The sequence below is a fragment of the Carassius carassius genome, chromosome 49 (genome assembly GCF_963082965.1).
Source record: "Carassius carassius chromosome 49, fCarCar2.1, whole genome shotgun sequence".
NCBI classification, from domain to species: Eukaryota; Metazoa; Chordata; class Actinopteri; order Cypriniformes; family Cyprinidae; genus Carassius; species Carassius carassius.
The window spans coordinates 6,219,643-6,234,273 of record NC_081803.1 but is presented as its reverse complement, the minus strand read 5'-3'; the positions used below and the strand labels follow the sequence as shown (position 1 = coordinate 6,234,273).

The 14,631-nt window shown below is 37.6% G+C and overlaps 1 protein-coding gene across 2 annotated transcripts in view; it reads right to left on the bottom strand.

Moving 5' to 3' along the window:
* Nucleotides 1-3,800: 3,800 nt before the first annotated feature.
* Nucleotides 3,801-14,631, bottom strand: part of LOC132132475 (protein turtle homolog A-like) — a 28,121-nt gene continuing 17,290 nt past the window's right edge. Inside the window, exons 9-22 of one of the 2 annotated variants that reach the window (XM_059544864.1) lie at nucleotides 14,225-14,367; nucleotides 13,842-13,982; nucleotides 13,570-13,686; nucleotides 12,811-12,961; nucleotides 12,444-12,555; nucleotides 11,876-12,063; nucleotides 10,552-10,769; nucleotides 10,332-10,416; nucleotides 10,016-10,183; nucleotides 9,814-9,850; nucleotides 7,514-9,709; nucleotides 5,977-6,146; nucleotides 5,415-5,581; nucleotides 3,801-5,267 (exon numbers count right to left, since the gene is read on the bottom strand). In XM_059544864.1, the coding sequence (XP_059400847.1) occupies nucleotides 5,424-5,581; nucleotides 5,977-6,146; nucleotides 7,514-9,709; nucleotides 9,814-9,850; nucleotides 10,016-10,183; nucleotides 10,332-10,416; nucleotides 10,552-10,769; nucleotides 11,876-12,063; nucleotides 12,444-12,555; nucleotides 12,811-12,961; nucleotides 13,570-13,686; nucleotides 13,842-13,982; nucleotides 14,225-14,367 (3,884 nt within the window). In that variant the 3' untranslated portion in view covers nucleotides 3,801-5,267; nucleotides 5,415-5,423. The remainder of the gene's footprint in view (nucleotides 5,268-5,414; nucleotides 5,582-5,976; nucleotides 6,147-7,513; nucleotides 9,710-9,813; nucleotides 9,851-10,015; nucleotides 10,184-10,331; nucleotides 10,417-10,551; nucleotides 10,770-11,875; nucleotides 12,064-12,443; nucleotides 12,556-12,810; nucleotides 12,962-13,569; nucleotides 13,687-13,841; nucleotides 13,983-14,224; nucleotides 14,368-14,631) is intronic. The other variant, XM_059544865.1, reaches the window with a different exon arrangement.

The following is a 14,631-nucleotide window of genomic DNA, read 5'->3' as shown; positions in this document are numbered from 1 at the left end:
AATAAGTATGCAAGGTAATCATGCCTCTAGATATTCACAGCGTTTTCGCCCATGCATTTCTCCATACTTCAGTTATATACTCACCATGAAGAGTTACTTGTGGAGACAGTTCTGTACTATACCATATGCATATTGGACACAAGGTGATTTAGAAAGGACCCAAGCAAATGCAAAGAAAATGACACTGAGGTGATGTGTCACAATGCGACTGGATAATAGGTAATCAGTTTTAAGGCACATACGGAGACGAAATGGCAAATGGGTACTTTACTGACATATTACATTTAGCTGAATATGACTGCATAAGGCTAGGGTCAAAGCAGATTAAACTCAAATAAAAGTTCATGAAATGATACAAAAACAGTCTCACTGAACTCATTTGAAGAGGTGATCTCTGAAACGCACACAAAATGCAGCATTTTCATTTTAAAGAAATAGTTCAATAGTTTTTCTTATTCTCCATTCCATTGGTTCCTTTCAAAAAGGAACCAAAAGCGCCATAAAAATAATTAAAATGACGGCCAAGTATGCAATATTTCAAGTCTTCTGCATCAAGTGTATCCTAAAGTCCTCCAAACGCCCACAATCCTTTGCACACATTCCAATTCATGGAAAACAATTTACTAAAAATCACCATTGAGCTCGTCTAATTTCATGATGTTATGGAAGATAATGCAAAAATGCTTTTTGAGATGAAGGTATTGATTTTTTTCTACTTTTTTTTTTTTTCGAATCACATGATGCTAAAATGTGCATAATGTAAACACCTGAGACCACAGTTTTTCAAAATTTTTCACATTAAATATTCTTCAAATTGTAATATTTATATTATTTTTGTGCCATATTGTTTAACGCTGAACAGGACTCTAGACAGTGTTTCTGGTGCACGCTTTAAGGAGGGGTCTTTAGTCATTTTGTGTACAGATAATTAATAATGTTATATAATAATAACATATGAATACTAAGACACGAATTTAGAAAAAAGAGGACTAGAAGATGTGGAAACTTACAAAATGTTTGAGGGAAATGCAGTATTTGACACATCTCTACCTTCACTTCAGCTGTGATTAATGCAGCATGTGGCATTGCTGGAAGCTTTAAACAATGATGGAGGCTGTGCTCCTTCTGTTCAGAACACATGCTAATGTGTCTGCCTGTAACCTGTCAGGATATCACAGTCCAGTCAATCACTAAAAGAGAGTTCACAAATGGAAAAAGGTGCATATCTATAGCTCAACAGGAGGGGAAAAAAAGAGAAAGTAATGGACTTTGCTTCCATGGCTCAAAGCATCCAGATGAAATTCAGAAAGTGACAATAATCCTTATTGATCCCTTTGGAAAATGTCAGAATTTCCTTCAGGGGCTTGTATGTCTTATATTTTAGGAAATATTTATATAATAAAACTTAAAGGTTCAGAGAATGCTTGCACTGCTTTCAAGATAATTTAGTTAAGAATAAAGACTATTTGTGAAAGTGCAGCACATCCTAGTGGATACAGAGAAACTCGACTCTCTGTTGGCTTTGTAGTGTTTACACGCTAACAAAAGTCAATGTTTTGTTGTCATTTATCAATGTATAAATCCACATACAATGGGATTAGAAAAGAATCAACCTCTTTAAAATAGTCACATTTTGTTGCTTTGCAGCTTGAAATGAAGACAGACACCGTTTTTGTTTCATTCAGCTGTATTCACTCAATGCAACTTATAACATCCAAGTGAAAGATATAACACCAACATGTAAGAAAATAAAAAAATAAAATAACAGAATCACTGATTTGGAAAAAGGATCACCCGCTTGTGTTAGTATTTTGTTGAAACTACTTTTATGTTAATTACAGCCTTTAGTCTTGTTCGATTATGTCTGTCTCTACTAGCTTTGCACATGTAGACTTTGCAATATTTGCCCACTCATTGCATAAATGCTCAAATTCAGTTAAATTTGATGGTGATCGTTTGTAGACTGCAGTCTTACAATAATTCCACAGATTTTCAGTGGGGTTTAAGTTTAGGTTCTGACTAGGTCATGCAAGGACCTTTTTCTCTTCTAAGCACTGTGTGCTCAGTTTTGCTGTGTGCTTTGGGTCATTGTCATGTTGGAAGGAAAACCTTCTTCCCATTGACAACATTCTGACAGAGGGCAGCAGATTTTCCTCAAGAGTTTGACGTATTTTGCCCCGTCCATTTTTCCTTCTGTCCTGACAAGTGCTCCAGTCCAGCTGCAGAGAAACACCTCAAAACAGGAAATTACCGCCTCCATGCTTTACTCTAGGAATGCTGTTATTTGGATGGCGTGCTGTATTGGATTTTATTTCTGCCAGACATATCGTTTGGTGTTGAGGCCAAATAATACAATTTTAGTCTCATCTGCCTCAGAATCTTCAAGGTGTGCTTTGATATAGTCATGACTGCATGTGGCCTTTCTTGAAGAGTGGCTTTTTTCTTGCATCCCTCCCATACGAGCCAGAATTTGTGATATTGTTGTCACATGCGCACAATGGCCACTCATTTTCATAAATTCCTGCAACAGTACATCTGTCTAATGCAACTAGATGGATGGTGTTGCATTAGACAGCCAATTGTCTTTTGAGAACCATATTTCCCATGTTACAAAAACAGCATTCTTTCATCTTAGAAACATTGCCAAGCTAAGAAACATGTTACCGGTTTCTGATGCAGAAAAGCTAGTTTGTGCATTCATGACCTCTAGACTGGACTATTGTAATGCACTTCTAGGTGGTTGTCCTGCTTCTTCAATAAACAAGCTACAGGTAGTCCAGAATGCAGCGTCTAGAGTCCTTACCAGGTCAAGAAAATATGATCATATTACCCCAATTTTACAGTCTCTGCACTGGCTACCTATTAAGTTCCGTATCAGTTACAAATTATCATTACTTACCTATAAGACCCTAAATGGTATAGCTCCTGCGTACCTAACTAGTCTTCTACCACGTTACAATCCATCACGCTCCCTAAGGTCACAAAAAACGACTTTTTCGTAATTCCTAGGATAGCAAAGTCCACTAAAGGAGGTAGAGCTTTTTCACATTTGGCTCCCAAACTCTGGAATAGCCTTCCTGATAATGTTCAAATAGATGTGTTTTAAATCTAGATTAAAAACACATCTCTTTGGCCAAGCATTCAAATAATGCATCTCGTAATCTTGTACCGCAGTTATATCTGATCAAATGTGCATTCTTATTCTTTTATCTTGGGTTAAACAATTCAATTTTGCTTGGTTGAAACAGCAGCTGCGCTAATGATGTCTCCATTTGTTTTCTAGGATTTACAAATGCTCCAGTCTGGATCCAAAACACCTGAGAAGAGATGATGCAAACCCCTCAGAGGACCTCAGATGATGCTAACCCTGAAACAACATATAGAACTATCAGATTTTGCTATAAGTTTGACTGCAATATAATAAAAACTGTTAATAGTGTTCATCGTCTGTTTGATTACGTCTTTAATTGATTTTTCCATACATTCTGCCATATGAACATTAACTGACAGTAACCATTGATAAGCTACAACTAAATATATATTAGAAACTTAATTTTCTGTAAAGTTGCTTTGCAGAGATTTGTATAATTAAAAGCGCTATAAATATAAACTTGAATTAAATTGAATTTATTTTTATGAAAAAATGTCACAAAAAAATGTGTCCTTCATTTCAAGGGGAGTGATTCATTTCTATACTCACTGTACATTACATAAAACTCATGATTTGATAAAGAAACAAAAATGTAAGCACAAACTGTTTTCGAAACAAAATTTAGGTCGCAAACAACTGGAACAATTCATACTAGGAAAAGGGAATTTATTTGTACAGTCTTGTGTGAATAGGCTTTGATTAAAAAGCTAAAATATAACAATTACATATACACATATTTGCAAAGATTATACATTCAGTGAATTTGCGGTAGGCAATATATAAAGTATATTTCATACTGACAGAAAATAAAGAATAGTGGAATTTGTCACAGTGCAGTTATAGTGTTTTTAGCCTTCGGAACCAATAAAACAACCATATAGTTCAATCTGAATTGCTTGAATGTTTTTTTTTTTTTATAATTATTAAAAGAAAATAATTTGAACTGTGAAATGTTTGGTTTAATTGTAAACAGTTAAGCTCTGTTAGTTCACTTACAGTAACTCTGTATTGTCAAGCTCAGCCAATACGTGATACGTAATTAACTCTCATGACCTGCAGTGATTTAATTCATTTCCTTCCAGTTGCACTCTGAAAGAGTATCTGTTTATTATATTCTTCCTGAAAAAGTACACTGATGCAAATAATCATCCAATTTAACACATTTTCTTTTCTCATTAAATGACTCAAACGTCATTGTCAGACACTACGGCTCATTAAAACACACAAAAAAAGTGCTACTTTGGATGAGAATCGCTCAGCAACATTACAAACTCTTAAACAAGAAGCTCACACACCATTAACAAAAGTGAAAAGAAAAACATTCGAAACTTCAATACAAAACATTTTACTAGAGGTTTTTATCTTGAAAGGGTTAAACCGATCAGTCTGTCAGGACTAAATGATGCACTGCATACTGATCACTATGCAGTGGTTTTTCTCCATGTGAATGACAGTGTGAAATTTACATTAATGGTGTCATTTGGGATTGTAGCGTGTATGAGGTCGGTATGAATGAGTAGGGAGGACCAATGATTGTCAAGGAAACTGAAGTTGCTGCCAAAGCAGTACTTCAATCACAAATTTTCATTGAAATGTCTGACAAGATTTATAGAGGATTTTAAATGTAACTCAAATTCACTTGACAGCTTAACAAATTATACTTTATTTCAACGTCCTTTTTCACATAAAAAAAAGCATTCCTGTAACCATGGCATAAAAGAGCTTTGATGAGGTTTCAAAATTATAATGTGCACTTACTGTCAAAATAGGGATTACAGAATAATCAAAAGTCTTTGCAAAAATCAACATTAAGACAGCTTTAACATTTTTATTTAAAATTCAGTTTCAACAGCAGGATGCATAGAGCAAAGCCCTGTATTATTTATTCCCTTTTTGATTTGCATCTCCAGCACATAATGTAAGCTCTTTAAATGACAGTTCTCTTCACTGTGCTTTGGCCCATCCATTAGGTAATGTCATTTCCATTAGTTGGCCAGATGACTGTGTGTTCTTGTGCTTGAGTGGCCCACAGATGTCCAATTAATTGTGAACCCTAGTGTCCCTTCTCATCCTGACCATTCAGATGTGTGTTGATGGGAACCATGCTGTGTCCAATCTAGAATTGAGAACATGCTAACATTTGGTGCAGTTTTTACTAATAAATCGAATCATCTTCATGTTCCAACACAATTTCAGACTTCTTAAGAGTATATGAAATAAAATGAAAACAGTGCAGGTTAATCAGCATGAATGGTGTACTTACTGTCCTTAATCAAAAAAGCACAGTGTCGGGTTCTGGGTCTGGGAGTGATGTGAAGCTCTTCCGAATCTCCTGGGCAAGAAGTGATTCTTGCTCAAAGTGAGAAGGAAGAATACTAGGAAGTTCAAAAAGTGGCACAGATTCCTTCCAACCAGCCGGAGGGTAAAGACCTGGGGTTAAAAAGACAATGGACATGATTGAAACCAGAAAGAGAAAAATGTCTAGTGTAAAACGAAAGACTAGTCTTCATATTTCACTCTCACAGTCACAAACACAACAGGAGGGCTATACAACCTATTGTACTTTCAATTAATGCCGGATGGTATGATTTAGTAATTAATCTCCTGGTATAATCTACCAAAATGGACCAAACGATAACACTAAACAAGACAGATCAACTGACCACAGTTCACTTTTTGGCATTTAGGCTCAGGTAAAATTGAAACAGATGATACGATAACAATAAACCAGCATACAACAGTGAAGGAACAGCTTTCCTGGTATTTTCACAACAGTAAGACTGTTTTTGCTGGGTTACAATAAACAGAGCAGGCATTTCTCTTACCTTTTTGTTTCAGGTCTAAATCTGGCCTGCCATAATCTTTTGTAGTGCTGATCTTCTTCAATTGACTGTGAAGACCTGCCTTGCTCATTGACACATTGGGGTCCACAGGATGCATTGGGACGTAAGCAGAGTCCCACTCATAACTCTCATCCACAGAGCCTCTTTTAGATCTAAAGTCAGAGGATAAAGGAATGTGAGGTATCGTTGTGGATATCTTTAAATCAGGGATATCCAACCCTGCTCCAACACACCTTTCAACTGCCAAACATGTTATTACCATGGTACTACATCCACAGTTTATGGTTTTAAATGTAAATGTCAAAAAACACATGGCATTACCATGGTCTTGTGTTAAAAAAAAACAAGGTATTAACAGTGCAGATACTAATAGTACTCATAGTAAAGAGAATGAATCATACGAATCTATTTTAGTCATTAAAAACAGCTTAGAGGGGTCATGAAATGCATTTTTTTATTATTTTATAATGTTCTCTGAGGTTCACTTATGATTTGTGTGATTTTTACATAAAATAAAAAATAACAATTTAGAGGTAATATGTTATTTTCGATACTGTTTTTGAACCTCTAGGCAGAACGGTCTGTTTTTATAGGTGGGATGGATTCAAGTGAACTCCCTCCCACTGCTATGATTGGCTAACAGTTTCACTTATTAAATTACAGATGGATGATGCTGTGGCACACTCTGTAAACAACATGGGTCATTTGGGTTAAAAACGTATAAATACTCAGTATATATCAAACAGTCTGGAAAATACATTTTCTCACACTTATGTATTGCGACATTACTGTTGGATCCACTCTAGTCAGACTAAGCGCCACATCATCATTTACTTTCAGTCTCTCTGAAAGCCTGCATCATACTGTCTTATTTAAAAAAGTAAAGCAAAAAAATAAATAATAATAAACACTGATGCTATATGGAGCCCTTTGCTAATTTTACACCAAGTTTACACCGGACATGAGTGGCACAACTCAACTACAGACAACAAAACCTATTATAATTGTGATTCTGTCTACACTGGATGTGGCATGGATTGACACAACAAATCTCCGACAGTAAACTGAACACTCTATTTCTGGCACACAAGCTGGTAGGAGCCTTTGGTTTAGGGTGTTGTCAGGGCTGCTAAGGTCAAGGATAAGAATTTAGAACATTCCAAAATGGTTGCAATGTATGGGAGTAATTCTGTGCTTGTGTCTCTCTAGTATTTCCTCTCCTACTACTAAGTATGTATCAGTGGGGGGAGCTAAATACGCAGTGCTGTAGAAGTAGCCGTTGATCTTATCATGTGGAGGTGGTGCTTAGACACACTAAGCGAGTCGTTTTCTGAGCATGGTTTCTATAAAAGCTGTTTTTAAACTTACAAGAAAGTTTTGAGTTTTGAAATGTATAGGATTGTTTATATTAAATTGGCCTGTTAATGTATATGTCACAAGATCAAGGTTCATTTGATTTCTCAGTTTATGACCCCTTTAAAAAAATATATGGAGCAGGACAAAGAAAAGCCAGTTGTACCTTTCATGCTGTTCAGGATCCTGTAGAACTGCCTCGTCTCTGTCACTGTCCTCTGTTGTCTCTGGAGAACTTGTGAGAGGGGGGCTGAGAGAGAACTGTCTATTGTTAGGGGCATCCATGCTGCCTCTACCACTGCTTTGGCTTGCATAACTTCGGTAACTTCCCTCTGTCTCTGAACTCTTCCTGTATCTGTTAATTTCCACATCCACCTCCTGCCCATCTTCGTCTTCCTCCTCTTTCTCCCTCTCTTGGCTTTGGCTCTGTCTTCCAGATGGCAAGGCTGGTAGAGAGGGGCAATAAGGCTGAGGCCAGCTAGAACCCCCTATTGATAAGGCAGCATGAGTTCTATTTCCCGACACTAGGTTATTGCAGGATTTTGAGCCATCATAGGTCTTAGAGCACTGTTGATTGGTGTCTTGTGTTTGACTTTCTAAAGGCAAAGATGAATCTGTTCGCAAACTGGGACTACTTTTAGGCTTATCTTCCACAGAGTTGGGTCTGCACGCTAAGGGGGACATTTTAGAATCTCGTCCAAGTGTCAGCGAGTCTATCCAGGCATTAGGGGTCAAAAAGTGGTCCTTGTATAATTTTGAATCTAAACTTTGGGTGCTCTTGTGCCGATTCCAATTGTTTGACCCCAGACTCTTTGTCTTCCGAGGCATTGTTCCAGAAACATTCATTTGAGATACAGTTTTGCTCGACCAATTGTGCTTTCTTAAACTCATATGTCCTGACTCTACTGATCTGTCATTTTCAAGATCTGATAATCTGGGTCTGTCATAATCTAGAGTCTCATAGCTGTGATTAGTGCCCAGCATAGACCTTGAATAAGGAGACTGGCACTCAAGACCAGGTCCATCTACACTCATCTCTGAATAAACACTAGTTGGATTTATCTGTCTAGTGATTCCTTCTATGGTCAGCCTCTGCTGATCATCTGAGGATGAATAAATACATGGGTCAAAATAATTTTGACTTCTACTTGAGGTTCTCTGGCCTCTATGACTTACATCAGTTTGGGTCTTTTCCAATTTGTAGATTAAAGGTTCATCCATTACATGACCAAGACTTGACTCAACAGGAGTTCTGCTTCGTCTTCGGTCCCATGTTTGTGATTTTTGGTGTTCCCCTCTGTCTAGACTACGAGACCTTTGGTAGTTGGATCTCTGGATGGAATAGTAACCTTGCTGATTCTGCCTATTCTTGGTATCCTTTCCATGAGAGGTATGTAGGGGCACCAAGCTTGCTAAAGAAATCTTGTGTCTTTCTTCCCATGGAATGCAAGAGGCAGCTCTTCCCTTCAACATGCTGTCATTTTCAGATAAAAGGCTGTGTCTAGTGGCTTGGTAGTTACCCTGAGGTGTTGAGGTTTCTCGAATTTTCCAGATTTGTCCAGACTCATCATCTGTCTGTTCATGACTATATGGAGTTTCATCAATAGTGTACTTGCGCAGTTCCCTTTCAAGCTCCTTTCTCTCACGAGCTAAAGTTAAACAGCGACTTAGGTTTCCTTGTTCCCTCTCATGCTCCATCTGCAAAACCAGGGTACTGGCTGTAGAGTGTTTGGTACCTTGTTTCAGAGATTGTCGACCCATAGTACTTTCTGAATGAGGATAGAGAAAAGAGCCAATGCTAACTGACGAGAGACTTGTTTGGTCTGGTCCATCCAAGAACTCTTGCTCCCGAATGGGTATGTAACAGCCATTCAACGATAGGTGCTTAGCCATAGCTCGTGTTCTGCTGGAAGAAGGGATATCTGATCCGAAAGGTGGAAGATCAACTGAAAGGACAAAGGGTAGCTTTTTTCTTTCATCCCTGTAGGATCTCAAAGACTGGGATTTCTGGATTCTGAAGTCCCTGTTCCCATCTGATGACTGATGGGAGTTTTGACATGAGTTCCTTTTGATCTGAGAACTGACAATATTGGTGTCTTCACAAGGATCAACAATAAAGCGTCCATCAGAGCCTCTGTGGATGAACTCGACAGAAGACACAGGGGAAAGTGATGTCCATTGGAGATGGCTCTCAGGGAGGGAATGGTGGGATGGAATGCTAGCTTGAGGCAGGAGATGTTGCTGCTGGGCAGGAAAATCACTGTGACTAGACTTTCCATTTGAGGAGTGATTGGAAGAAGAGGAAGTGTAGGAGAGTGGACGAGCTGGTAGGAGCCTTTGGTTTAGGGTGTTGTCAGGGCTGCTAAGGTTAAGGATAAGAATTTAGAACATTCTAAAATGGTTGCAATGTATGGGAAATTTTGGACAATGAACAAAGGTTTCATGAGGTGAGGGTGGTGAACTTACTTTTCAGAAGGGTTCTTATTTATTGCAGGGGGGAGATCTGAATGGAGGGAACCAATTTTACAGTGGAATGAGTGACAGGATAAATGATCATGCATGAAGAACAACAATATGAAATAATGGAGTGAGAGGATTTTCTAAGGAGGATACACTGAGACTGTTAAAACAGTTCAGTTCTAAACAGATCAAAGTTTTGTTTCTTTACCCTTGATATTCTGCCTGCGCCTTCGGTTCCTTTTGTTAAAAATGAAACAGACAATTGCCAGGGTCAGGATAAGAGCAAGACAAAGGAGTCCTACTCCACCCATAACGCCAGCCATTAGCTGGTCAGGAAAGTCTAGGAGGCGGGAACTGGCTGGGTGCTTATTAATTCCTGCAGAGCCCAAAGAAAGGTTTAATGGTTGGGTAAGTTAAAAAACTTATAGATTTTCATAGTATAGCTTAGAGTAATTAATTCTAGCAATTTCTGAAGAAAATATTACAAGCAGGTTATTAGAACAAGGAATATGTGAAGCACTAACCAATGGTGGAGACATTGATTGATGGACTGGGCATGCTCAGCTGATCTCCACATTGAGAGAGAAGCCTCAGTTCATACTTGCAGTCCTTCAGAGAGTGATGCATTGTGAGAAAGTTAAGGATAATAAGGATGAAAGAAAAGGAAGAAAGGGTTGCATTTATCAAAAATGACAAGCTGACTGATTCATGAAAATCTCAGATCATGTCTTCAAGAATATTTACCTTACATAACCCTGGAAGAAAGATTTGACTTTCAACTGGACTAATGTTCTCTTTCAGATTAATCCATTCCCCTCCTTCAAGGCGTGACTGTACGACAAAACTGTCAATGGGTGGAGACTGGGCCTTGGGCACTGACCACCACAAAAGAATTCCCTCTGAACTCTTATTGATTGAGAGATTTGTAGGTGGTACCAGCTTGGCCACAACAGGAAGTGCATCTGTAAAATAAAATATTAAATAAGAGAGAGACTAAAATGAACAGCTTTATTTTATTCAATTATCCACAGTGTGCAGCATAAACACAGATGGTTTTAAATTAATTTGGGTCTGCATGAGGTAGCCAACACACATGCTATGTGGTTTTAAAGACACAATGAAATCAAAATCTGAGTTTTTTAGACCATTTCTATTAGCTTTGAGGCCACCTATATGCTAGTATATTCACAGAAAATGACAAAATTACTTAAAAATAATGAAAATGATAAGATATTCAGATTAAAATTTACAGGCATTATCTTCTTTCTATGTACAATATTTTGTTAAATAAAATGCAATCACCCTTATATCACATCCCACTTAAAAGCAACAGAATGTAACAAATCGTGGTTCATGGCCATGAAAACCTGGGGCTCATACACCGACCTTCATGTTTTTTTCTAGTTTCAGCCCAACACAGTTCTCATTTTGCCAGTCGTTTTGTCGTTTGAATAGCAAATGCATTTGTGCCCAATTGTGCACCCATAGGCGTGCTGGTCTGAAAAAGAGGTGTGTTCAGACACATTGTGGGTATGTTGCTATTTTAAGGAAATGAAAATAGACTGCGCCATAGACCAACTCAAACCTGGTCTAAAATCTGGCGCAATATTTTTTCTTTGTTACTTAAAGAACACGTTAGTAATATCCACCTATAAGCGGGTTAAAAACACGTGTACACTTTGCTTATTACACACACTGGGACGTGCAGCAGCACACAAATATTTTTAAAAATGCAAAATTACATTCCGCCATGTAAATAGCGAACCCGCCATGGCGCACGTGCAACTAGCTCTTAATGAAGATGGGAGATGAGACACTGACTGGTTTATTGCATGTTACACCCAAAAAACACCCATTGCTCATTAAGAGAATAGGGACAACATGTTTAGACCATGCGCCCAGGCGCACCAACCATTTTCCCATCATTAAACTAGCAAACATGGATTCAGACACGCCTTGAGTGCACCTGCACTTTAGACCATGAGCTTAGATCGTTAAAATAGGGCCCTTGACTCGTAAAGCAACTTTATAAGGTCTTGAAAGTTTCTTATGGACAGCTAATGTTTACCCAGAGTTGTGATGGTGGTGATCTCACTGAAGGGCCCAGTGCCAATTTTATTTTGGGCTACAACACTGAACTGGTACTCAGTGGAAGGAAGAAGATTGGTGACCAACAGACTTTTTTCAGTGGAGAGGTCTGAGAAAGGCAGCCACTCTTGCTTTTCCTCTTTCCTTTCTCCTGACACCTGCTTATACCTGAAAAAAGAATGTTTGCACAAGTTTTCAAAAAAATCCAGTACATTTATGAGGACAGGCATAAACCATCCAGTGAAAAAAGCAACACTACAAATTGTTTTCAGTAGAGTAAAATTAGCTAAAAAAGTGACATTTTTGCCAACCAATAGCAATGTAGCATGACAAAATGCTACATCATTTTTGTGAGATTTGTGCACCTATTTAAGATTTGTATTTTGAACGTAGCTTTGTGATTCTGCATTGCATTTGCATTTAGAATAAATTGATCACATAAATACTGCTCTTACTACAAAAAAAAAAAAAAAAAAAATTTGACAGACTATTTCAAAATATTTTCCCAAGATTAAAAGAGATAAACTTTAACAAGACAAGACACCAACCAGACAGTAAATTTCTGGGCATATCCTCCATCAAAGCCAGCCACCCAGGAGACATTGGCCTGGTTAATTCCTGGGATCACAGATACTGATGACACTGCATGTGGACTTGTACCTGTGAATCAGAAGGAAACAAGATATGTGTGACACATGAAGTGTGATACATGAGGTGTGAAAACTTCCAAAGTTACAAGTTCAATCTAGATGAGGACAACTCAACTCAACTCAACTCAACTTTAGCCCCCTTAGTTGTTTTTTTTAGCTGAAATCCAAGCCCAAAATGAACACAGATGATGTATGTGCTTACTGTCACAGTAAACATCACATTGGTCAAGTGCGGTAGTACTGATCTAGATGCCTAAGGTCTTACCGAGCACATGGACTGTTGTTCTGACGGATACAGTGGCCACTCGGTTGGTGGAACTGCACTCCCATTCCCCCTGGTGGTCTTTACTGAGAGGATGCAGAATGAGGGAGCCATTCACTGCCAGAATGAACAGTGAGCGAGGGGCTATGCCAATCTATGAGGAGCAGTGCCAAAATGAAGTATATAATGAGATTAAACACCAGTTTTAATTAAAATGTTATTGAATTCCAGCTATAGATGGTGCATTATAACATTTGGAGAAAATTAAAACTCAATTTTTGTGCACAAGACTGGTGCTATTTTTTCTATGTTCTATTTTCTAATGTTAATCAACACGGTTTCATATAAACAGCTGTAATGTATTGCTGCTGAGAATGACACCTCTTGAGTTAAATATTTGCTTAGATAAATCAACATCTTTGTTTTCACAGAAAACTATTTAAACTTGTCCCCTAGTTTGTAAAAATAAACATAAAGCGTCTACAGTAATTCTCATTCAGTACTCTTTGGAGTATTTAAACCTAAACAATTCTTCTTAAACTTAACATGGCAATTCTAGTGCCTAACTAGAATATCAGATGATCACAAGTGTGCTTATTATTATATTCATTATTTATTTATGAATTATAAAAAATAATACATGGAAAAGGGGGAAATTTGTTTAATGTAAATACTGTTATTGTGTATGTGCTAAAGAAATATGGAACGATATAATCACTGTGACAAGTGAACAAAGAATGAGCACAGTGAAATGACATTCACCTTTTTCCAGCTGACTTTTGGAGCCGGATTACCATCCATCTGACATGGAATAACAAGCATCCTACCAATATCCTGTCTGTACTCTTTACGAGGTGATACTTTAAATGATGGAGGATCCTAAAAGAAAAAGAAAACACAAAGTTTAAGGGTCTTTCTATACCATTCCACCACTTTTTTGTTGTTAAAAAAAGTGTACTTGTAGATATTTAAGTATATATAGTAAACAAAAAAATAGTAATAATTTAAAATGGCAACACTGTGTAAAGCCCCACCTGTAGTATAACAGTAGTGGGCTCAGACTGGCCCATTGTCCCAAAGCTATTGTAGGCAGTGCACATGTATACACCTGCAGCATCATCATTAGCTGTTGCTATAATGATAGAGCCTTCTGAAGTCAGTGTCCATCCAGGATACTGTTGAAAGAATTTCACAGTTATTCTGAGTGATTCTTGAAATAATGATCTTTCAGAGATGTGAGGTTACGTCACCAAGAGAGGGTAAGCACTGCATTGCATAGTATCACCGAATCAATATGTCAAGCATTAGTAGCTAGGAGAAAAAAACACTTAGGACTAGCAGTGTACACATATAAAATGTACATTTAAAAGGTTAAAAGGTTTTTTGCATGATACTGAAAAAGGCAATGGTTACTCACAATGCCTAAATCAAGTGGTTTGTCATCTTTGATCCAGTCGACATGTGATAATGGTGGTTCAGCTCTGACGGGGCACGCAATGACGCCCCTCATGCCAGTGGGGAGGAAGGTCAACGAGGCCATCTTCATCACCTGTGCTGGGTCTGTTAAATATATATCATTTTAAATATGATTTAATACATTATTTGTATGTTTGGGGTAAAATATTTAATGTTTACGAAAGAAGCCTCTGTTGCTCACCAAGATTGCATTTATTTGATCAAAAATACAGTAAAAAGTAACATGTAAACTGTAACATTGTAAAACAGTTTTATAATTTAAAATAACTACTTTCTATTTAAAATACATGTTTAAATTAAATGTATTACTCCATTAATATACTGATTTGCTGCCAAATATTTTTTAAA